Source organism: Vipera berus (genome assembly GCF_964194415.1).
Source record: "Vipera berus genome assembly, chromosome: 2".
Classification (NCBI taxonomy): domain Eukaryota; kingdom Metazoa; phylum Chordata; class Lepidosauria; order Squamata; family Viperidae; genus Vipera; species Vipera berus.
The window spans coordinates 27,928,900-27,954,932 of record NC_138203.1 but is presented as its reverse complement, the minus strand read 5'-3'; the positions used below and the strand labels follow the sequence as shown (position 1 = coordinate 27,954,932).

The following is a 26,033-nucleotide window of genomic DNA, read 5'->3' as shown; positions in this document are numbered from 1 at the left end:
ATGGGGGCACATATCTGACTCATCTATAATTTCTCTCTTGCCCACCACTATATTTTTAAGGGTATTCATAGTTCACATTACTTACTTATCCCACTAATTAAATGTAGCATATGGGTTACCAGGCTTTGTGGCTAAATTTTGAGTTGTTAGCATCTCATGCATAAGGAAAGTATTATGTCGACATTAAGGGCTATCCATTTGAAGCTCTGTATAGGGTGATGTATATAGAGTTTCGCTTTACACATACTGTACAAATGTTTCATTTATTATAATGTACGTACTGTACTCCCTTTTTATAAAAGAAGAAGATAATATCTTCTTTCTTGTTTATGAAACAGTTGCTGTATGCTAATGCAAAATGTAATTATAATAAAAGTAATTCTCTGATGAACCTATGTGATGTTTAAAGATATTAAAACTGCTATCTATTTTGTATATTTTTATATCAACATGCAGTGCTTGTGTTTGTTTTCTGTAATGTGTTTTTGCTTTTTCTGTTACAGTTGGTACCAAAAGCTCCAAAGTACAGCTTTGTGACTTCAAGTCAGGATCTTGTTCTCACATTCTGCAGGGTATTTCTTACTCTGAAACATAAATGTTAGACAATAATTACTTTGAGTATACCACACTGTGTAAAGAACTGCACTGAACAATATTTTCTTTGTAAGTAATAGGACAGATATGTTTAGTGCCAGTTGTCAAAGAAGCAGTGAGAAGGGCTTTCTTCCTTAACATTTGTCTGATCTTGTTGGGCTAAAGATATATTATTGATAATTATAAAAAATTCTGATGTCTATTTAAGTTGGACTCCTTGAATTTTATATCATTCAGATGTAAACTTGTAGTTTTCTAAGCAAGTTGAGAAACTGTCTTGGTTATATTTGTCCGAGTGCTTTATATTATACATGATTAAAATTATATTTTTTAATTGTAAACTAATTCAGGTAAGCCATGAAACAGTGTTTTTATTCCAAAAAACAAGTAATGAGTGGGGAGTGGTTTCTCTAGCAGGGCATTCTCCTTTTTCGTTCTTTCTGCCCATTGTCCTGACCTGTTCCCATTCACCATTGCCCAGGATTTTACAGATTATTTAGTGGCCTTCCTCTATTATCTCAGGTATCGTAATCTGATATCTACCTTCTGGTATCAGCTCAGAATCTGTGGTTTGAAAAGTGACAGCTTAATAGCTGGCAAGAATTCAGACTTGATACATTATGAAATAGATTTAGAATCTTGAGCTATATAATTTACCTGTATTGTTTCGGGATATAAGTAAGGAATGCCATTTTGGATGCAAATCTTATCAAATCCTGTTAACATTGAAAATTGTTGTATCTTCAGCCTGTAATGACATATAGTTCCTTCTAATTTCTTGGAACTCTACCCTTTAATTCTGTTGTACCTGTAAATGTTTCACAAATTCTACTTTTCTTCCATTACCAGAATTGCATCTGAAATTATGTTGATATATAAAGTAACATGATGTTTCGCTATGCATATTCTGTGGTCCTTAATAGTGCCTTCAGAAAACTATGAACATAAACTCCTGAGTGATGCTTGATTCTGGATCTCTGTTATGGAATTTATTGTGCAGAGGTCTCCTTGTGCTACCAAAGAGTTGCACAGACAAGGAAGGGCACTGAGAGCAGTAAAAGTCACACAGAAATACACTGAGTTCTAAAAGCAAAAAGTATTTTACTTTGAGGTGGTGTAAAAACAAAAATGCACAGTCAAAAATAAACAGTCCAAGTCATACACAATAGCAACAGTCCAAAGAGTAATCCAAACTACAAAGTCTTCTTACCGGTCCAGAGGTCAATACACAGTTCAGGTTACAACAGTAGTAAACCAACAGCAGAGCAAAAACAGTAATAGTAGAGATCAGTGAATTCAGAGAGAGAGAGAAGCTACTTTCCTAGCTTCCTCTTATGGCCATGAGAACACTTACACACCCATTGGCCAATTAACAACTTAAAGACATAGCATTATGGTTAATATATTTTCAACCCAACATTGTAGGCTAACACCATATGCCTAACATTCTCCCCTTTGGGTAGAATAATATATAACTCTTACAATCTTATGCACATTCTTTCACAATTAGCATTGTGTTTCACAGCACTTTGTACCTTCGTAAAATGGTCTGCAATATTTACATCAGATGGACAATACTCTAACTGTATTAATTTATCTTTGACACATTGTCTGACATTTAAATAACGAAGATCAGTATGTTTAGATCTTGTTCTTACTGCAGCATTATTAGCCATCTTTATCGCAGCTTGATTGTCCTCATACACAATAAATGGATCATTTACATTTAAACCCATATCTAACAATAATTGTTTGTACACTAGCAGTTCTGTACATAACACTGATAGACATGAAAATTCAGCCTCCATTGTAGATAAGCTTATGTGTTTTTGTCTAATAGACTTCCATCCAATTAAAGAATCACCCAACATTACAGCCAACCCTGAGGTAGATTTACGACTGTTTGAATCAGAGGCAAAACTCGCATCTGCATATGCAGTAAGGATTAACTCACGATTTGGCTCTAAATATAACGAGTAGTGAATAGTCTGCTTCAAATACCTTAATACTCGTTTAGCTGATTGCCAGTGTCTAACAGTTGGATTATTGTTGTACCTAGCTAATTGATTTACACAGTAAGAAATATCAGGTCTAGTCCAATTACTCAGATACATAAGACTTCCTATCAAAGATTGGTACATAGTCTTATCAAATACAGGACTCTCAACATTAGTGTCCTTAAAATCCATAGCCATCGGAGTTTTTGCTGGTTTACACATTTCCATGTTGTATCTCTTTAATAACTGAGATATTTTACTGGCTTGTGACATCTTAAAACCCCTATTTGTTTTCACAATATCTAACCCCAAATAGTGGCTAATTTCTCCAAGATTTCTAATTGTGAATTTATTTTGCAATCTTGAAATGATAGTTTGTGCTTCTAACTCAGTTTTTGTTATTATTGCAATATCATCTGTGAATAATAAGAGAAAAGATAATGCTCCGTTGTGTTCTCTTCTAAACAAACAAGGATCAGCATTACTGGCTACAAAACCTATTGCACTTAACTCATTTACTATACATTTGTTCCACTCATAGCCTGATTGTTTCAATCCATAGAGGCTTTTCTTTAACTCCCAACAATCATGGTCTCTATCACTGGTCAATCCTGGTGGTATTCTTAAATAAATAGTATGTTGCAATGGAGCATGTAGATATGCAGTTTCAACATCTACATGATTAACCATATATTGGTTTTTAGCCGCCCATACTAAAGCTGCTCTTAAAGTAGTTGCCCTTAGACTGGGTGCAAACACTTCGTCATAATCCTCAGTAGTTTGGGCAAAACCTTGTGCAACCAAACGTGCCTTATGGGTTACAGTCCCGTCTACACCCTTCTTTAACTTATATATCCATTTACAACCTATAGCTTGCTCACCAGGTGGCAGTTTTGCTTTCTGATAAACCTTAAGATTCTGCAAAGAATTCAACTCCCTGTTCATTGCAGCTTTCCATGATGCTTGTTCCTTTTCAGGATACATCCTGATCTCATCATAGTTAGAAGGCTCTACACTAACTTGACATATACTAGCTTCATAGCGATCAGGTGGATGTCTGATGCGCGTTGAACGCCAAGGAATTACAGGGCTTTGAATTTCAGACTCCTTTCCTTCCTCTGATTCCTCTATTATCTCCCCTATCTCCTCTTCATCTTTTATATTTACAGGAGATGAATTATCATTACTAGTTACGTTATCAGAGGAGTCCTCAAACACTAGAGGATCAGTATTAACAGTTTCTTGCTCTAACCTATCCCAACCAACGTGCTCAAGGAATTTTGCACTCGCACTGTTATATACATTAGTTGTGCCTCGTTCCCAGAAACGATAGGATCTGTGATTAGCTTCGTAACCTACGAAGTATAATTGCCTAGCCCTATGTTGGCCTTTACTCCTGAGTTGTGCAGGAATGTGGACCCAAGCTGGGGTGCCAAACGTGTGCAGGTAATCAAGGTTTGGCCTTCTACCATGCCATATTGTATATGGTATTTTACCAGTAGAAGTATTAACAACTAAATTCAGAACATGGTTTGCACATTTTGCTGCCTCCCCCCACAGTCTATCTGTTAAGCCAGAATCTCTTAACATAGTTCTAATCATGGCTTGTAACGTTTGCCCACGTCTCTCAACAAAAGCATTAAGTTGAGGCCTATAAGCTGAATGTTTATGCTCAATGCCAGCTGATTGTAGCATATCAACAAAGCGCTTGTTTGTAAATTCAGTACCATTATCAGTAATTATGCACTGTACCTTTCTCTTTGTTTTTCTCTCCACAAACCTCAGCCAGTTTGCAAATTGTTGGAAAGTGTCTGCCTTTGACTTAAGCAGATAACAAAATCCATAACGAGAGTAGTGGTCAAGGATACTTAAAATATAACATGACCCTCCTAAACTTGGTTTCATGGGTCCAATTAAATCAGCAAACACAACTTCCAAAGGTACAGTTGTTTTGAAGCCGTTTATCCTGTTTGCAGGAGTTGCCTTGCTCTTTTCCTGATTACAGGCATTGCAATTCAAATACTTACTACATGGCTTCAGTTTAACTCCCTCTACTAATTCCACTGTTTTACGTAGTGAGTTAAAGTTTACATGCCCTAACCGCCTATGCAATAAATGTATACATTCATCATGTGGCTTCTTGTTCTCACATATTGAGTTAGCTTTAACTGTACTAACCTGGTTACTTGTGAGAACGAATAAACCATTTTTCAAATTTGCAGTTACACAGGTTCCATTCCTCTCAATAGTGCATTGCTCCCCTCTGAATGTTACCACAAACCCAACCTTAACCAATTCCCTTACAGATAACAAGTTGAATCTTAGCTTAGGTATATATAACATAGGTAACTGTTCATCAATGCATGGACAATAGGAATTACCTTCACCAGAGGCCTTCATCCTCCAACCGTTTGCTAGTGAAACATATTGGTTGCTGTTTTTCATATTAACAAACCTCTTTTTCACTTTAGTAATGCATTGTGAAGCCCCACTATCAACAACCCACAATTCATTATTTCTGGATGTTGATTCACCAGAAATAGCCAAACCAATGCCCTTCTTAGCCTTCCCACTGCTATTCACATTCTGTTTTTTACCCTTTCTACAGAATTTGGCTATATGCCCTCTAGCCCCACAAGAATAACATTTCTTGACGTTGTAAGCAGTGGTGAATTGCTGCTTCTCTCGTGGCTGTGTCTCTCTCAGCTGGTCTCTGTCACGCCTCCTTCTGGACTCTTCCAGCAGTCTCCCAGTAATGTTAGTCAATGTCAGTTCCTCTCTGGTCAGGACTTCCAAAGAAGAAACATATCCATCATAACTCTCATCCAAAGATGACAGAATAATGTAGACCTGATGCAACTCTGAAAAAATCAGCTCCTTTTCATGAAGCTCTTGAAAAGTTGCCTTCATGTAATTTAAATGGGTCAGCTTATCTCCATTCTTCTGCAGACGAGCCCTAAACAGCTTACGTGTAAGGTGTATATGTGCACCCACACTGTCACGAACATAAAGCCTTCGCAAAACATCCCAACACCTAGCAGCAGACTCCTCACCACGAATATGGACAAGCTGCTGGTCATTCAGTGTTAGTCCAATAATGCAAAGAGCTTTCTCATTGCTTCGTTTAAAGTTGTCTAACTTCTTTGCATCCTCTTCGTCATCTGGATCCCAAGCAGTAGTATCTGGTGGGTTATTTACAACAGCCCATAGTCCTTCCTTGCGCAAAAGCAAGCAGCATTTTGTGGACCAGGAAACATAGTTTGTCCCATCCAACCGGGTTATCCAGGAGATGCCTGACAACAGTTCCTGTGCCATTTTACACCAAATACAAACTCAGCTAGGAATACTGTGTGTACTTACTCTCAGTACAGGCCTGGGCCCATAACCAGTGTTATGGAATTTATTGTGCAGAGGTCTCCTTGTGCTACCAAAGAGTTGCACAGACAAGGAAGGGCACTGAGAGCAGTAAAAGTCACACAGAAATACACTGAGTTCTAAAAGCAAAAAGTATTTTACTTTGAGGTGGTGTAAAAACAAAAATGCACAGTCAAAAATAAACAGTCCAAGTCATACACAATAGCAACAGTCCAAAGAGTAATCCAAACTACAAAGTCTTACCGGTCCAGAGGTCAATACACAGTTCAGGTTACAACAGTAGTAAACCAACAGCAGAGCAAAAACAGTAATAGTAGAGATCAGTGAATTCAGAGAGAGAGAGAAGCTACTTTCCTAGCTTCCTCTTATGGCCATGAGAACACTTACACACCCATTGGCCAATTAACAACTTAAAGACATAGCATTATGGTTAATATATTTTCAACCCAACATTGTAGGCTAACACCATATGCCTAACAATCTCTATCAGAATTAGTATTTATGTAATTAGTTTATATGTATTAATTTAAAATTTAAGAGTTATTTCTATTATTTACATGAGCCTTGCAATTTTACAAAGTTTTCATATTGTTACAAAAATGCAAATTTAGGAGGTTACTGTTCTTTTTTTAAAGATAATATACAGTACTATGAAAGTCTGTACAAAAAATTGCAACATAATTTATGTAAGATGAGAATAATAGAAAATAACATTTAACCTCTTAGTTAATTAACCAAAATATTATTGTGCTTTTGTATTTTTAGGTCACACTCAAGAAATTCTAGCAGTATCTTGGTCACCACGTTATGAATTTATTTTAGCAACTGGAAGGTAAAAGAAACCAATAAAATAAAGCAGTGTTTATTAAAGTCAGCCAGTGTTTTAAAAACCTATTCTAAATTTCTTTTGACAGTAGCATCCATACAAATTGCAATGACGTAAAAATTACATCTTGCACAAATTACAGAGTGACATAATCATGCAACTGCCCTGATTACATACTTTCTTAAATCACCTGATCCAAGTATATAAGCCATTGTATTTATATAATTATCACTTTATGCATATGTCACCATGTCCCCTACCTCTGACCTTAAATGCCCAGGTTGGCAGCATTTCCTAAGTTGAAATTTCTTTTTTTTTTATTTCTTTTTAAATTTAAATTTAAAAGCAGATAAATACTTTTAAACCATGAACATAAGTTTTGGCACTGAAATGTAAAATTAGGGTTGAGTCAAAGATTTAGTATATTATTGCTGAATGAATATTTCAGTAGTGTCTGTGTTCCTTTCAAACTTAATTTTTTAATACCTACATCAGCAAAACATATTCATTAAATAATCACAAATTTGTGATCAAGAGTAATGTGTGTGTGTATGTGTGTAAATTTTTTGGCTTGGTAACGAATAAAGGGTGACTGATATGATCATTTCAAACTTATTTGTTCTCATCAGTCAGCCATACCCTTCTGAGATTCGAACCTGGGCCGACTGCGTCTTAAGCAGTTGTTTTAACCTCCCTCCCTCCCTCTCTCTCTCTCTCTCTCTCTCTCTCTCTCTCTCTCTCTCTCTCTCTCTCAGCTGAGAAGCAAGGAAGATATATGTTAAATGTTTGTTAAGCATTCAGAATACACTTGCTTAGTCCCAGACACGGGACAAATCTTATTTCCTGTTTCAGCCTAGCCCAAGGCCATCTACAGGCAGTAGCCACAGCAGTGGCAGCTCATTTGTGTAAATGTTTTTGGCTTGCTAACAAAGAATAAAGGTAGACTGATATGATCATTTCAAACTTATTTGTTCTCATCAGTCAGCCAGGTTCGAATCTCAGAAGGGTATGGCTGACTGATGAGAACAAATAAGTTTGAAATGATCATATCAGTCTCCCTTTATTCTTTGTTAGCAAGCCAAAAAATTTATACAAATATGAGCTGCCACTGCTGTGGCTACTGCCTGTAGATGGCCTTGGGCTAGGCTGAAACAGGAAATAAGATTTGTCCCGTGTCTGGGACTAAGCAAGTGTATTCTGAATGCTTAACAAACATTTTACATACATACATACATACTCAGTTGGGTAATAAAGATCCCGTTAGAGTTCTTCTAAGAAAAGAAATAATTATTCATTTCCAAAATTCAACACATTTTACACCCAGTGCAATTCCTGAGAGTTTTAAGAATTTCATTTTTTTAATCTCTTCATGAAGGATCTCATTTTCTGTTCATCTGTTTTTGGAGTCACAGATCTTTGAAAACTTTAACAGTGTTATTTTGAATAATAAAAAAGTTATCCATTTCCTGGTTTAATAGTTGTACGTATCCTTTTAAGTCATCCATCAGTTCCATTTATATGTCTGTATCTTTCTTTATATTCTTCTGATTGGTTATCATATTTAAATCCCCTTTCTAAATAATTTCAAAATTTTTCATTGCAAGCTGCACTTGTTGTTTAGCTGTATTACAACATGCTGGATCCATCTTATCAAGAAGTTTATCTGTCTTATCAAAAGTTTTGGTAGAGAAATAACTGCTCCATTCTTTTTTTATCCTTTAGTTCCCTCTAGTGCCCAATCTTCAAGGTCCCCTTATCATAAAAATGGTAAACAATGACCGTTTTTCAATGATAAAATTTATTCTAATGAAATAAATTTCAAATCTGTCTGGACCCCTTAGTCTGTTAACTATCCAAAATCATATTCTAAGCACTTTTTGCTGCATAATCCAAAACATATTTCAAAGACTTTTAAAATGGTCAAAGATTACATGGAGTGTTTTTGAGGAGAGTGTTTTAGAGCTTGTTTTCAGAACATTTTTTTTTATTCCATTTATATCCTGCCCTTCTCCGAAGACTCAGGGCGGCTTACAAGCTTAGCAGTAGCCTTCATTCTATGTATATGCCTGCTTATTAGGGGAGTGGTGGGGATAATTAGAATGTGGGAGAAACTGTCAGAGGTCATTTTCTGTGTTTTTTTAAAAAACGTGAATTTATTCAAGTTAAGAAAAAATAATTGAAAATAAAATAATTATAAATGTTGAAAGTTCATTTGTATTGCTCATAAATTACCTCAGAGTGTTGTTTTTTTTCTTTTAGTGCTGACAGTAGAGTAAAATTTTGGGATGTAAGGAGAGCATCTGCCTGTCTACTTACTCTTGATCAACATAATGGGGAGAAGTCAAAAGCTGCTTCTGAAGCAAGTAATATATTTCATATATCAATATTATAGTTTTATTGTAATATAAGTTCATATTAAATGGGAACCATGCTATTATATAGCCCAGGATAGATGACACAGTACTAAGTGCTATATGATAGGTTTCATGACCTTTTTTAAAATACTAGCTTTTGTCTTACCCATGGTTAGCATATGACACCAATATATTATATAATCCCCCAAGAGACTACAACTCTCGACCAAAAAAAAATGTTTTCTTCTTAGTTGTTTTAAATCCATAATTATGATTGCTAGTAATTTAGAGTAATTTAGACAATAATTAAATATGATTTCCATGTGTTGAAATGAATGATCTGTTGAAATCTCCCACACTGAAACTTTAGAATTTTAAAGGGATTAACTTTAGATGGTTTAAGCCCAGGTGTCTGTTTGTTACCTGCAAAAATAATCCAGGATTATAGTAAACCAGTTAAATCTTTATATCTTTCCTAGGATGAAAGTAGCTTTCCCTTGTCAAACTCATTAATTTTAATTGGGGAATAATATGGAAATGTCTTTCTGCTTTTTTTCCCTTCTGTGGTGTGGTATACTAGTAAAATATGCCAGTAGAGTATATAAATGACTTTATGAAATTAAGGTGGTATGGCATCATCTTACTTCAGAAAAAAATATTAAAGCATAATGGTGTCATTAATATTCAAGGGTACAATAAATTATAGTAAATACTGTTTTACTGTAAAGAAGTATTGCATTGGGCAGGGAGCTAAACCAGATGATCTCCAAAATGCCTCCCAACCCTGGGATTCTATGATTCCACATGTTGTACCTAATCAAGGGAGGAGTCATTAATGCTAATATTAGTGACCGAGGCCACAAGAGTTCTAGAAATGACTCTCCCTTAAGCTCCATAGAGCCTTATCTGTCTGTTCCCAGGCGAAGGCTGGTAGCCTGAAGATACTCCTGTATAATAGGCAGAATATAATAAAGTAGTTGGCTTGAAGCTTATACCTGTGGATCTGCTTGCTTGCACCTGACACCACTCATTACTCCATTTTTACTGCAAGTGCAGAAAGGTGGAACTTCTTTTGGGCACAGATCTAGCTAAAAATAGCCATTGCGAAGGTTGTTGAGAGCATGGTGGCGCATCAGCTCCCTCTGTTTCTGGATGAAGCGGATTATCTAGACCCGTACCAATCGGGTTACAGGCCCGGGTACAGCACGGAGATGGCATTGGTCGCTCTGGTAAATGATCTCTACAGGACTCGGGACAGGGGATATTCCTCGGTCCTAGTCCTACTTGGGGTGTGTGTGTGTGAAAGCCCTAATAAGCAGGCATATACATAGAATGAAGGCTACTGCTAAGTTTGTAAGCCGCCCTGAGTCTTCGGAGAAGGGCGGGATATAAATGGAATTAAAATAAAAAAAATAAAATAAAATACTATTTAATAAATTGCTCAATCATAGTCCATCTAGTATAACTTTTTTAACTTGATCCTTCTCCCTTTTTCTTTCAAAAATAAAAATAAAATGACATTGGTGTCTTGATGTAGATATTGTTCCAATAATGCTACCAATAAATCCTTAAGTACAGTACTTAACTTTTCCACAATAAATTTTGTTAAATAACAGGATATTTTAATGTAATTTTTAAAATTTCAAAACACACCATTTTCATGATATAATAATTGTTTTTGCAATACCAGGCTATATATATTGCTGTTCAGAATTTCAAATTGTGCGTATTTTCCTTATAGTAAATACTGCCCATAATGGAAGAGTCAATGGCTTATGTTTTACAAGTGATGGGCTTTACCTTTTGACAATTGGTACAGATGATCGTATGAGACTCTGGAACAGTTCAAGTGGCGAGAACACACTGGTAAGAAATATGTAGTTAAAAATGTGGAATTCCAGTCTTTTAAAACAATCTTGGTGCTTTGTCTTCGTCAAGATAGGAGGATAAGTAGGAGGAGGGAGGTATGGATATGTTCACCGCCTTGAGGCTGAAATTGACTTTCCAATAATGTTTTGCTGACCAACGGTGACGTGTTAACCCCCGTTGATAGGGCTCGCAACTTGGTCATCCTCCTGGATTCACGGCTCAGCTTTGAAGATCATATAGGAGCCGTGACCAGGGGGGCTTTTGCCGAGGTTCGCCTGGTGTGCCAGTTGCGGCCCTATCTGGACCGAGATGCCCTACGCACAGTCACCCATGCGCTCGTGACCTCCCGGCTAGATTACTGCAACGCTCTACATGGGGCTGCCCTTGAGGACCACTCGGAGGCTTCAACTGGTGCAGAATGCAGCCGTGCGAGTTGTGATGGGAGTTTCCCGATACTCCCGTGTAACGCCTCTTCTCCGCGAGCTGCATTGGCTTCCGGTTGCCCTCCGGGTGAGATTCAAGGTGCTGGTGATGACCTATAAAGCCCTAAATGGCTTGGGTCTGGATTATCTGAGGGAACACCTGCTGCCGGCATCAACTTCCCATCGTCCTGTGCGCTCCCACAGGGAGGGCCTTCTTAGGGTACCGCCGGTGAAGGATTGCCGGCGGGTGACTCCCACAGAGAGGGCCTTCTCTGTGGGTGCGCCTGCCCTTTGGAACTAACTTCCGATGGAACTTAGGATTGCCTCCAACCTCCGCTCATTCCGCCGGGACCTGAAAACTTGGCTCTTTGAGCTGTTGGGCCTAGACCACAGGTCTGCAACCCGCGGCTCCGGAGCCGCATGCGGCTCTTTCAGCCGTCTCCTGTGGCTCCCAGTCCTCTGCCATGTGCAGTCCAAAAAAAAAAAAAGTGGGACTAAAAAAGTTCAACCAATCAATTCAAATATGCAGGGTAGGTACATATCTCGCCTTGGCTCCACTCTTCAGTCAAACCCTGTTCTGCGCATGTACGCGCATGTGCACACATTTTTTGCGGCTCCCAGTTTTTCCTTTTGTGAGGGAACCGGTTCTGAGTGGCTCTTTCACTGTTTCAGGTTGCTGACCCCTGGCCTAGACTGAGGGGTTTTAATTGGGTTTTAATGTTTTAACTTTTTAAATTTTGGGCTTTAAATTTAATTAATTGTTTTTTTAAAAAAATAACTTTTGTATGGTATAATTTTAATTGCCCTGTAAACTGCCCTGAGTCCTACTGGTATAGGGCGGTATATAAGTCTAAATAATAAATAATAAATAAATAAATAAACTTCAAGAAATGAACAGGTCCTGGATATGAACTAACTTTACATTTTAACTTTGAATTAGTTAAATACAGTTAAGAGTTCATCATATATTTCATTCAATAACATTCAAACTAATTAATTTTTGGAAAGCTGTCCAAAGCTAGGGAAAGCCACAGGTAGCCTTCGGACATCTGGCTGGGCAACTCTCTGTGTTTTGTAATAAAAAGAAAGTAGTTTAATGAGGCTGTATATTTAAAAAAAGCAGTATTCTTTTGATGCAATATATGGTGATGTATATATAGTTGATTTATCCGTAATAATTAATGTGATGCTGCATATCACTGCGCAGATGATATTTGGAGATAAACTTCTGCTTTGCAATTTAGTAAAACTTTTTCCCATTACCACACCTTAGAGGCTGCCAGAAGGTTGGTTTTCAGTCACAAAATGAGATACGGTAGTTAAAAAGATAATTGTCTCAATCACAACAATAATTATACTTGTCATAACTTTCCATGTCTTCTATTACATGTATGTTCAATATAAGTATTCAGTAGTCAGTTGACTGTGGTATCCTAATGAAAACAAAGTCCAGTTGCCTTTTTTAAAAAGGACCTTTGGGACAAGAAAAATGTGACTAAATAAAACTTTTTCCAAGGTTTGGCAGTAAGCCCCAAGTGCAACCATTGGCTGTTCAAGGTAGTTATACGACTAATTATCCCTTTTTTAAATCTTCCCTAAGAATCAGTACCCAGTAGACTACTGAAATTTGACCCCTTTCTAGTTACTCTGCCACATTACCAGATGACTTCCTGTGGCTTTCCTGAAGGTCAGGCAGTTGAATTGAATCTCTGTTCTGTCAAATGCCCCCTTATCTTGAGACATTAGATAATAGTTTTTTCAGTATTTCCCAGCATTAACATTTGCTTGCACTCAGGAAGCAAAATAGTATTGGGACAATAGGATGAGCTACAGGCTGAGGGTAATTTTCAGACATATTTTTGCATTCAAAGTTGATATTATAATGGATATCATATTTAAAGTAATAAAGTCCATGGCAGCCACTTTTTATTTTACTCTCCCTTCATTCTGCTAAATGATAGTTCAGGCTGTTTGCTTACCAAGACACTCTTATCAGTTCATTAATCTTTTCATTCCCCCGTCCAGTTTACATTCTTAAAATATTTTTGTTGTACATAAAAGAGAACTGTTGCAGGATTATCTCTTCTGTGTGCCTTAGTCCACACTTTTTATGTGATGGTAAATTATTAAGCATTCGTAAACTCTCCTGACTAATGCTATTTTTTTTTTTAGCTACTACTTGTAGAAAGAGCAGCTGCATTTTAACCTTCCTTTTATTGGCAAAGTGTTCTAAGTTGAAGTGCATTATAAGAACTCTTTTTCCCCAACTTGTTTAATGAAAATATACATTACATTTTAAATTATCTTTAAAAATTTAAACTACGTAAGAAGACTTATAAACTGGTCAATATTTCTTATGCCTGAAAACTATTTGCAAGGCTGCACAAGGAAAAGCATTCATTTCTCCATGCCAACTTCCCTTTAGTTTTTTGTTTGAGGCTCTGCATGTCAGTTCAGTCCTAGAAAAGCCACTTGTTATGAAGAGAGTAGTGCACTACTTTTGTTTTATTTACCCATGGACATCTCTGGGTTTACTCACAGTTGTAAGATAAATACATCTTTTTGTCAGAATGTATTATTTGAAATTATCTACGTTTTGTTCTAAAAAAATGTGTAATTACAAATGAATGTAGATAAGGAAGTAATTGTTCCCCTTCGCTTTTCATTTTGAATATTGTGTTCATTTTTAGCTCTGACACTTTGAGAAGCAAAAAAAAAAGTTAATGAGGGTGATCAGGAAGTTGGATAAGTCTATGAAGAGAGCTTGGAATAATTGGTATTGTTTAGCTTTGGGTAGAAAAGATTGAGATAGGCATATCATTTAAGTTTTGGGAGGGGTGCCTGATAGAAGAAGATGAAAACCTGTCCTTGTCTCTGTCATTCTGGTATATAACATAAGCATAATGTTCTTAAGAAACAAGACCAATTTCAATTGATGTTAAGCAAAAAAAAGTCTAAAATATGTATTCCAAATCTGGACATATGTCTGGATTAAAAGGAATCCAGGTAAACAGCTTCATCCAAGAAAAGCTGAGATTTTGATGCCACCATATACTCTTAAGACTTGATTCAAAAAGGTTTGATTTGAAATGTACAGTAATGATAGTTAATGACCCTTGTTTAAACAAAAGTTTTACCTTCTTAAAGGGGCTGGAACATGTTCCTCTGACAAAGATTTCTAATATGGATTTAGGCAGATGTTCTCTAGTATCCCAAGATGGGCATTTATCCAAATATGTTATATACCTCCAAGCTACTTATTTACATCATTGGTAACTGAACTAATTTCTTCTGACAATCCTTCTCACCGGTATTATCCAATGTTGAGTTTAGATCTAAGCAGATCTGAATTGCTTTATCAGGAAAAAAAATACACTGCAAACATATCATTACAAGATGTCAAAAGTTTCCTCACTATAGGAGTTTACATATAATAATTCCTGAATGTCCCAGAAGTGCTTTTTCAGGAGGCAACTGGAATGTCTTGTTTTTCATTGAAGAAAAGGCTCCACACACATTTGCACTACACAGGTGACCTGGAGGACACAGGTAAACCTCCAGATGGCCTCAGTCTAAAAGAACGCAAATGATCAGCTCTCTGCGAGGAATATAAATCCTTCCATTCCCCACCATTCAATCATAGCTGAAGAAGCTTCTTGGATGAGAAGCAAAACGTCTTCAAAGAAAAACAAAGTCCAGTTTCCTCATGAAAAAGCACTTTTGGCACAACCATGATCTGGATGACTGAGAATCTCCATAGACAAATAATTCCTGAAATAATTTCAAGTAGATCAACCCAACACTTAAACACTTTAACTTAAACTGCTAAGCTTGTAAGCCGCCCTGAGTCTTCGGAGAAGGGCGGGATATAAATGAAATTAAAATAAATAAATTTCTGATTTGCCTTTCCCACATTAGTGTATCTGCTGTTGGTCCAAAAGTTAACATTCAGAACTTCCAAATAAACATACGTAGAATACAGCCTCAAAATAATTATTAATGTTTATATTTTTGAGTATCTATTTAGTAGTAAGCCCCATTGACTTAAATGTGAATTTTCAGGTAACCATATATATGATTACAGCCTTGTGCTTTGTGCCATTTAAATATATACAGTTTACTTTTGTTTCTTGGGATACAGGAAAAAAATGTTAAATAAACACCAAAGATTTTGATTAAACCAAATGTAATTATGCCACAATATTACCTGCAGATTTAGATATTAGATTAAACATCATCATGTCAAACATACTTAACAACATAGCATAAATATACATATAGGAAATCATTATCATATCTTCATCCTACATATTATGAATAAGTAACATAAAGGACATTCTATTCATTCCAATATTTCATATATATTTATACAAACATATTTTATTGCATTCTATTTGCAGAGAAAAAGAATTCCTGCGTGTCACAGTTATATTGGTAATAAGAGGGAATGATATTCTTAAAAATATAAACTGTAATGCAACAGTGAGAATTGCTATTTTAAAAAAGGAAGCCACATGCTACCTATAATATTAATAACTTTTAAACATATGTTATCCTCAATATTTGAAACTTTAGGACAATCATACTGCAACTGGTGAACTTATATATAATCCTGTATTATAAAATCCTATATAATAACTGTATACATAATAACATAATAACTCCATACATAATGACATTAATTCAAGATTTTATACTGGGTGACAAGACTTAAAACGTGGAGAACCATTGGTACCCAGGTCCCAATAGATTTGAAATTGGCTTTGCTGAATGTTGCTGGTAAACATATTACAGAATACTAAAGTAATTTTAGTTTACAAGATCAGGTTAGTTAACAAAAGGTAACATGTTTCTTAAGTCCAAAAATAGAGAAAAATGTGAAATGGTCCCTGCCACAAAAAAGAGGGGAGGGAGAATTCCCTCCCCCCTCAAAAAAGATATAAAATTATCTATTTGATTTTTCTTCCTGCTCTGGGTATCACTCTTTGTAGCCTTCAGTTACCAAAAGGCTACCTCTCTCTGTTAAAGAGTTATAAAGTAGTTCTGAGTTATTTAAGTCTAAAATTGGATAAATGCTATTGTGGAGTGGGAAGGGACTATATTCTTTACAGCACAATACATTCAATAGTAAAGTTATAAGAAATAACCTTGTGTTTTAAAATTTAACTAACTATTGGACACTTTTTTGTGAAATTGGGGGCTAATTTTTGTATCTTATATCTTTACAGGTAAATTATGGGAAGGTGAGCAATGAAAGTAAAAAAGGACTCAGGTTTACTGTATCACATGGCTGCAGTTCAGAATTTGCATTTGTGCCGTGCAGTAGCACTGTTGCTGTTTATACAATTTATTCAGGAGACCTAATAACTACGCTTAGGGGACATTATAGTTCGGTTGACTGCTGTGTTTTTCAACCTAATTTTCAGGTAAGTGAAGCTGGAGAATTTTAGGTTATTTAAGCATGACATCAAGTTTTCCTTAAAACACTGAGCTGTATTGAATACATAGTCCCTATAAGGATTATATGCAGTAGAGTTCAAGTGAACTTCAGATTAAGAAGGCAAGGCCTTTCAGCTTTTCACTTTGAGGTTGAGTATGATGCACTGTCTCTATGACAGGCTCTCCATGTCATTTCTCTAGCATATAAAGTACAGTATAGTAAGAGAATGACTATATCTATACAGTATTGGCCAAAATTGTGGAAACCTTTTGGGAAAAGTGTACATTTGAGGTTCGATGGCTAGTACCACTTTTTTTTGGAGTATTACCATAAAATTATATATCAATGGAAAGATAATTTAATCAAGAATGTAATGCAATAACTTTTATAAAGGATTTGCTATTAGAATAGCAGTTATAAAGAAGAAAAGTGAAACATGTAGAAAAATGAGATATACAAAAATTATCACCATGTCAGTTAATATTTAGTTGGGTAACCTTTAGCATGAATTACGGCCCTAGATGAATCAAAAGTTGGAATTAAGATTGCCGGAAGAAATATCAACAACCTAAGATATGCAGATGATACCACTCTAATGGCAGAAAGTGAAGAAGAACTAAAGAGCCTCTTGTTGCGGGTGAAGAAGGAGAGTGCAAAACTTGGGTTGAAACTTAACATTAAGAAAACCAAGATCATGGCATCTGGCCCTCTCAATTCCTGGCAAATAGATGGGGAAGAATTGGAGGTAGTGACAGATTTTATTTTCCTGGGCTCCAAGATCACTGCAGATGGGGACTGTAACCAAGAAATTAAAAGACGCTTGCTCCTGGGGAGGAAAGCCATGACAAATCTAGACAGCACACTAAAAAGCAGAGACATCACCCTGTCAACAAAAGTGCGTATAGTCAAGGCTATGGTCTTCCCAGTTGCAATGTATGGCAGTGAAAGTTGGACCATAAGAAAGGCTGAGCGCCAAAGAATTGAGGCCTTTGAACTATGGTGCTGGAGAAGACTCCTGCGAGTCCCTTGGACTGCAAGGCGATCAAACCGGTCAGTCCTAGAGGAGATCAATCCTGACTGCTCTTTAGAAGGCCAGATCCTGAAGCTAAAACTCAAATACTTTGGCCACCTAATGAGAAGGAAGGACTCACTGGAGAAAAGCCTAATGCTGGGAAAGATCGAGGGCAATAGAAGAAGGGGACGACAGAGAATGAGGTGGCTGTATGGAGTCACTGAAGCAGTAGGCGTGAGCTTAAATGGACTCCAGAAGATGGTAGAGGACAGAAAGGCCTGGAGGAATGTTGTCCATAGGGTCGCGATGGGTCGGACACGACTTCGCAGCTAACAACAACAACAACGGCCTTACAACATCTTCCCATGGAGTGAACCAAGTCCTTTAGTTCTGCAGCTGTTATAATGTGAAACCAAGATTGAATGTTTGCTTCTATTAACTGGGTTTTATTGCTCGGTTGCTTCTGACTAACAGGTTTCTTTAGTCAGCTCCATATATTTTCAATTGGGTTAAGGTCTGGGCTATTCCTAGGCCATTCCAGCAGTGGAATATGATTACGTTGAAACCACTTTTTGCACACAGCAGCAACATGACATGGAGCTGAATCCTGTTGAAATATAAATGCTTCATTGTCTTGGAAAAGATCATGTGTGGAAGGTTTCAGTTTGGGCTCAAGTATTTCATTAATGTACTGTATTTTTGGCCCTTTATATTCCCATTAATCACCATTAATTATTCTGCCCACACCTTTTGATGTCATATAACCCCAGATCATAACACTGACTGGGTGTTTCATGATACATATAATGCAATCAGGATGCAAATCTTCTCTGATTCTTCTTATGTATTTTATGCCATCACTACCAAACAGAGAGATCTTGGTCTCATCACTCCAAATAACACTGTCCCATTGTTCCTCTGTCCAGGTAACATGGGTTTTAGGCCAGTTTAGTCTTTTCAACCTTTGTTTGAGAGATAAAAGTGGCTTTTTCGTGGAATTCTAGATTTTAGGCCAAATTCCTGCAGTCTGCGCCGAACAGTCCTTGCACTCAACTTCACATTGCATTGCGATATTTCATCTTGTATACACCCAGATGATTTTCTTCTGTCATGTAGCACAGTCTCTTAATTCTTCTATCATTACCTTTTCCTGGCTTTACCAGTGTGGTTTTGTAGTAACAGTCTCCTTATACCTCTTTAAAAACTTAGAAATGCCACCTTTGGTTAAACTTCCACCAATTTTTCTTCTAATTTATAACTGTAGCCTTGTTCACTTAATAATACTATTTTACATCGCTTTCTGGGCAACTATTCAACCCTTTGCACCATTACTTTAATTTTATTACGTTCTACAAGCTCACTAATTGAAAGAACACAAAAAAACCCAACCAACTTGATAGCAATCACATAACACATGTCCTCCTCTCAGCTTCAATACATGACATTGAATAACTGAATCCTACTGTGATCTGATTGGCTCATTGCCAAAACAAGATGACTCATCCTTATTGGCTACAATCAGATGAAGGAAAGCTACCTGATATCAACCTAAGTAAGTTGTGCTTCCTTTTTCTGGTTATTTGGCTATAACTTTTCATAGAATACAGTACAGATAATTGAACAAATTATGTTGCATTACAGTCTTGATTAAATTATCTTTCCATTGATATATAATTTTATGGTACTACTCCAAAAGAAAGTGGTGTTGTTAGCTATCAAACATCAAATGTACTCTTTTCCCAAAAGGTTTCCACAATTTTGGCCACTACTGTATATGGGATTTCAGTTGAGAGATTATGGTTAACAGACAAATGATGAAGGATTTCTTTAAGATTATCTCTTCCCATTAGCAGCAGGTCTCATTTGTGCAAGAGTTTTTCTACTATGTATTTAAGAAGTTATATTACGGAATTCAACTGGGAGCAGTGTAGTGATGGCCTACACTTATCTGATATGATAGTTCAATCCTAGGTAGCGGCTGATGTTTGTCTCCTAGGAAGCAAAGGAAAAAAATATCTGCTGTGAACTCTGCATGACATCAGGAATGGCGTCCAGCCAGTAAATGCTCATCTTCATCCAGTTGCCCCGACTCTGCCCCAAATTAAGGAATTATAGAGTCTTAAAAAGGAAGGTTTTTTTATTAGGGAATTCAACTAGGAATGATTATAAACTAAACGTACTGAAGTACCCAAGATTCTGTATTTGAAATTTCAAAACAAAACAAGACATCTGCGTGAGACCCCATTGACTTAATATTGAACTAGATGACCAGTAGCCTAATCTGATTTAAAGCAGCTTCCTGTCTTTAGAGCAGTTTAACATGTCAGCACTATAACAATGCTAGTACATGAATTAAGGTGAGGTTCTCAGGCAAGTGACTAATGAAAAATTATAAGCTTTGGTCTTAGAGTCATTTGGTCTAGACAATTGAATTTTTGAATATGCTTTACATAATAATAATGCCACTTGATTTATTGTAAGAAGTGTCTTATGAAAGTTACATCATTCATAGAAATCTTTGGGGGTATAAATATTAAATTATGTTTTTGCGTTGATTGGAGATAACAGTAACTGCAAGTCAACGGAGATCAACATCTTAAGCTTCTTATTGTTCATTTAGATTAGAGAATTTTGCTAGAAGGATCATTTCTAAAAACTTTGTATAGAATGCAAATTGTACAGTATACAGGTAAGTCCTTGACTTATGCTCACAATTGAGCCCAAAATTTCTGCTGTTAAGTAAGACATTTGTTAAGTGAGTTTTGCCTCATTTTACGACCTTTCTTGCCACAGTTAAGTGAATCACTGCAGTTGATAAGTTAGTAACACAGTTTTTAAAGTGAATCTGGCTTCCCCATTGATTTTGCTTGTTGAAAGGTTGCAAAAGGTTGGACACAGCAACAGTTTTAAGTATGAACCAGTTGCCAAGCATCTGAATTTTGATTATATGATCATGGTGCTGGTGATGACCTATAAAGCCCTACATGGCTTGGGTCCAGGATATCTGAGGGAACACCTGCTGCAGGCATCAAGTTCCCTTCGTCCAGTGCGCTCCCACAGGGAGGGTCTTCTCAGGGTGCCACCGGTAAGAGATTGCCGGCGGACGACACCCAGGGATAGGGCCTTCTCAGTGGGGGCGCCTGCCCTTTGGAACCAGCTGCCAGTGGAGCTGAGGACTGCCCCCGACCTCCGTTCATTCCGCCAGGGCCTGAAGACCTGGCTCTTCGAGCTCTCTGGCCCAGGCTGAGGATTAATTTTATTTTAACTGGGGTTTTTACTTATACAGGGATAAATTTAATTTTTTTTTTAAACTTGGTTTTTTAACTTTTGTATTTTGGTTTTTAATTGCCCTGTAAACCGCCCTGAGTCCTCCGGGAAAGGGCGGTATATAAATGTAATAAAATAAATAAATGGGGTTGCTATAAAGGTTGTAAGTGTGAAAAAATGATCATAAATTACTTTTTTCAGTGCCGTTGTAACTTTGAACTGTCACTAAATGAACTGTTGTAAGTCAAGGACTACCTGTATAATGCAATTTCTGGCTACACATTTTAAACATTCTGGAAATTGAAAGGCTATGACCACAGTTAATTCAAGATGGGAGTCAATTTTAGTGATGCTGTGGTCAGTTTATAAAGGCTTTTCATACATCTCCATTTCCCCAATTGAAATTTTAGTTTCTGAATGTTTCAGTTTTATTCAGGATCCACAAAACATATTTTTAGATAATTATATGAAAAGTGGGATAAAGATGCTAATTTAGAAATAAATGTGACTTGTCATAGGATGCCTTTTTTGACATGCCTTATCCCAACACTTCTGCAACTAAGAACTATCCTTAAGAAAACATCTTTAAAAACTGTTGCAGCTGTTCTGTTGAAATGGTAGAGGCATAGCCAAGGGAATGGTCAAATAAGAGACATCATAGCCCACAGCTGGATAAAGAGCAGGGCAAGGGGCTCAGAGGAGACACTTTTAGGTAAAAAAGATAATTGAGGTAGGGGAGAAAGAATTGTACTTATTACAATTCTTTGTAATATTGATTATGAATCCTGTCTGGTTTATCCTTCAAGGCCAAGATCTATGGAACAGCAGAAATTATATTCTGAACTTGTTGGTGAGCATAGCTTGAAAAGTCTGTCCAATTAGTCATTAAAACGTTCTTTCTTTAAATGGAATAACCATTTCCCCCTACTCTAAGTCTTTCAATAATGGACTACACCTTTTATAATTCTAGAAGTGATTGAAGTTGTAATCCAATATAACCTTCAAGACAGAAATGAATAAATGACCATGTTTATTTTAATTTATTTTAATTCAGTACAAGTGTATTTGAAATTTATTAGCTTTAAATATAATTTTTTCACCAACAAATACCGCTTAAGATAGCTAGTAATAATAATACAGTAATTTTTAAAAAAAAACAAATTATCACACTTTGATATATTTGATATATTTTTTATTGATATATTTTTTATAATTGATATATTTTTAAAAAAAGATATAACTGATTACCCAACCTAGCATTCGAGCCACTTTATATACTTGAATTAGAGACGTTGTCTATAGCAGGATACCAGAGAAGAAGTTAGCTGTACTTTCCTTAGCCAAGTGTTTCAAAGCCTGGGAGAAGGTACCAAAAGGCCTTGGTTCATATTTCCATTAAATAAGAGAGATGGTGAGATAAGAGAAGGATGCTTTCCATATTGTTTAGCCAGACATGTTACAATTTTTTAGATAAGCCTATTCTTAGCTCTGACAAGCCTTTATATGGTTTCTAGATTAAACCAATCCTCTTAGTTCTTTTTTTGCTTTGTACAGAAGTAACTTAGGATAGCACTAAATGTACTTATTATGAAGGAGCTTATTGGAGCTTATTTCTGAATAATATTTTCCTGTCAGCCTAATTGAAGTGGCTGATGTGGCATGCTGAGGTGCCCAGATGCAAAGATAGTGTCAGACTATCCTCTTTCTTACTCAGTAATACTTAACATTATTTTGTTTGTTTCTTAATTGCAGGAACTTTATAGCAGTGGCAGAGATGGCAATATTCTTGCCTGGATGCCATATTTGAAGGAACGAGAACCTGATGATACTCATGATGAAAAGGTAAATAACTTTAACTATAGCAAGCTAGAACTGGAGAATTTATAGATAAGGACATGAAAGGAAGAAATGCTTGTCTGCTTTTTTAGTAAGAAACAAGGACATGTCACTGATGGAGTGAATGCTCATTATAGCTGCTTATGCCAGATTGTTGTCTCATCTTGTACAGATTTTGAGGTGTGATTGGCTTGATTCTATAGGTTCATTGTATTTGTACTAAGGCAAGGGAGACAGACTCATTATTTAGAAATGTGTGTTCTTTACATTCCAGACAAGGGCATTGCTTCTATTTCTTATCCTTTCAGTATGCTGAAAAAGTTAAGGTATGAGATAAAACACATGCAGGATGGAAAATATTGGCTGAAGCATGACTTGTTTCTAGCTTCTTAGCTGCTGTTCTTAAGAAAAGGACTGTACTTCCAGCTAACTCGTAGCAGAATAGTTCGTAGCAGTCTTGGTCATAAACCTGTCTTTACCTATGTACAATTATTTCTGTAGAGCTATACAATAATATAGCAGAATTATTTCCAGTGCTGGCAGTTGTGGGAATTTATAGAGACAGAATCCATTCACAAGTTAATTTTCCATGACTGTAATCCCTTTTTTATTATTTTTTAGTTACCCTCTAAGCAGTGCTTAAATTCTGCATATGAAGACGCATGGAGCAGCAGTGATAGTGAGACTGGATGAATTCTTACATGACTGTTAACATAAACATGATAAATCACACCACGTTTTTTTAATGAAGGACATTGACTATCATGACCGGACACAGCTATGCCTTTCAGGTTCTTAACGTTAAGATTTCATGAATACTTTTCCTTTTTCTATTTTGTCTTTGATAAATTTTACCCAACCAACATATTTACATCTTCATTTACAATGAAGTAAGAAGGCATTTCTTTGAGTGTGTTGCTTTCTTCTGTAAAAATACAATGGACCTGCTCATGTTTTGTTCTTCAGTAGACCTCAGTTCCATTGATACACATTCATATGACAAAATTTTTGTCTTAGGATTTCTTATACAGAGGTGCACTGTGTATATGTACTATTTTTATGGTTGGATATATAGAATATGAATAAAAGCTGAACATCTTTGTGTAAGACAAATAATGGATATTTCAGTTAATTATCAAATTAAGAATGACAAAAAATTATAAGAAATGGCTTATAGGAAAATGTAACTATTTATTTATTTATTTATTTAATACTATTTCTATACCGCCCTTCTCCCGAAGGACTCAGGGCGGTGAACAGGGCAAGAATAAAAATACAGATTACAAAAGTTAAAACAAGATTAAATAAATGCCCACATACTAAAATACATCTTTAAAACCTAATAAAATAACAATAGCAACCCCCCCCCAATCCCCTCATCAGGCCAGGACAGCTTGTTCAAAAAAGTATGTTTTTAGCTCGCGGCGAAAGGAGCGAAGGTCGGGCGCCGTCCGGAGCTCGGCCGGTAGCTGATTCCATAGCTCCGGGGCGCCCACAGAGAAGGATCTCCCCCTGGGGGCCACCAGTCGACATTCTCTGACCGGTGGCACCCTGAGGAGGCCCTCTCTGTGGGAACACACAGGGCGGAGGGAGGTCGATGCCGGCAGCAGGTGTTCCCTCAGGTACTCCGGACCCCTGCCATGTAGGGCTTTGAATACCATTACTAGTACCTTGAATCTCACCCGGAAGGCAACTGGTAACCAATGCAGCTCACGGAGCAGAGGTGTAACGTGGGAGTATCGGGAGACTCCCAACACAACTCTCGCGGCTGCATTCTGTACCAGTTGGAGCTTCCGGGTGGTCCTCAAGGGCAGCCCCATGTAGAGAGCGTTGCAGTAGTCTAGTCGAGAGGTCACGAGCGCATGAGTGACCGTGCATAGATCATCCCGGCTTAGATAGGGCCGCAACTGGCGCACCAGGCGAACCTGGGCGAAAGCCCCCCTAGTCACAGCTCCTATATGGTCTTCCAAGGTGAGCCGTGAATCTAGGAGGACTCCCAAGTTGCGAGCCCTATCTACGGGGGGTAATAGTTCACCCCCCATAGCGAGAGGTGGAATGTCCGAATAAACCCGGGATGAAGGTATGCAAAGCCACTCGGTCTTGTCGGGGTTGAGTTGAAGTCTGTTCCTCCCCATCCAGACCCGAACCGCCTCCAGGCAACGGGACATCACGTTGAGGGCATCACTGGGGTGGTTTGGGGTCGAAAGGAAAAGCTGGGTATCATCAGCATACTGATGATACCCAACTCCAAAACCACGAATGATCTCACCCAGTGTTTTCATATAGATGTTGAACAGGAGAGGCGAGAGGACCGACCCCTGAGGAACTCCACAAATGAGAGACCTCGCGGTCGACCTCTGCCCTCCTGCCAACACCGACTGCGAACGTCCCTGGAGATAGGAGGAGAACCACTGTAAAACCGTGCCTCCCACTCCCAATCCCCTGAGACGCCGCAGCAAGATACCATGGTCGATGGTATCGAAAGCCGCTGAGAGGTCTAATTGGACCAGAACAGAGGAATGCCCCCTGTCCCGAGCCCTCCAGAGATCATTCACCAGCGCGACCAATGCCGTCTCCGTGCTGTACCCGGGCCTGAAACCCGATTGGTACGGGTCTAGATAATCCGCTTCATCCAGGACCAGAGGGAGCTGATGTGCCACCACACTCTCAACAACCTTCGCAAGAAAGCGAAGGTTGGAGACAGGACGAAAGTTGTTCAATACAGCTGGGTCCAAGGCAGGCTTCTTGAGGAGAGGCCTCACCACCGCCTCTTTCAAGACGGCGGGGAAGCTACCCTCGCTCAGAGAAGCCGATATAACTGCCTGGAACCAGCTGCGTGTCCTCTCCCGGGCTGCATAGACCAGCCAGGAAGGGCACGGGTCCAATAAACATGTGGTGGTGCTCAGCCTCCCCATGATCCTGTCCACTTCCTCCGGAGTCACAGAATCAAACTCCTCCCAGGTGATATCGACAAGACCGCCCGCGTCCTGCTCGACAGACTCTGCCCAGTCAGAGTCCAGACAGGTCCGAATCCGAGCGAT

At 37.6% G+C, this 26,033-nt stretch overlaps 1 protein-coding gene across 7 annotated transcripts in view; it reads left to right on the top strand.

Annotated features, from left to right (window-relative positions):
• ERCC8 (ERCC excision repair 8, CSA ubiquitin ligase complex subunit) overlaps nt 1-24,179 on the top strand; it is a 38,147-nt gene extending 13,968 nt beyond the window's left edge. For 6 of the 7 annotated variants that reach the window (XM_081315707.1, XM_081315706.1, XM_081315711.1 and 3 more), the window contains 7 exons: nt 504-572; nt 6,732-6,798; nt 9,052-9,155; nt 10,888-11,012; nt 16,666-16,863; nt 22,909-22,998; nt 23,614-24,179. In XM_081315707.1, the coding sequence (XP_081171833.1) occupies nt 504-572; nt 6,732-6,798; nt 9,052-9,155; nt 10,888-11,012; nt 16,666-16,863; nt 22,909-22,998; nt 23,614-23,685 (725 nt within the window). In that variant the 3' untranslated portion in view covers nt 23,686-24,179. The remainder of the gene's footprint in view (nt 1-503; nt 573-6,731; nt 6,799-9,051; nt 9,156-10,887; nt 11,013-16,665; nt 16,864-22,908; nt 22,999-23,613) is intronic. The other variant, XM_081315708.1, reaches the window with a different exon arrangement.
• Nucleotides 24,180-26,033: the final 1,854 nt, after the last annotated feature.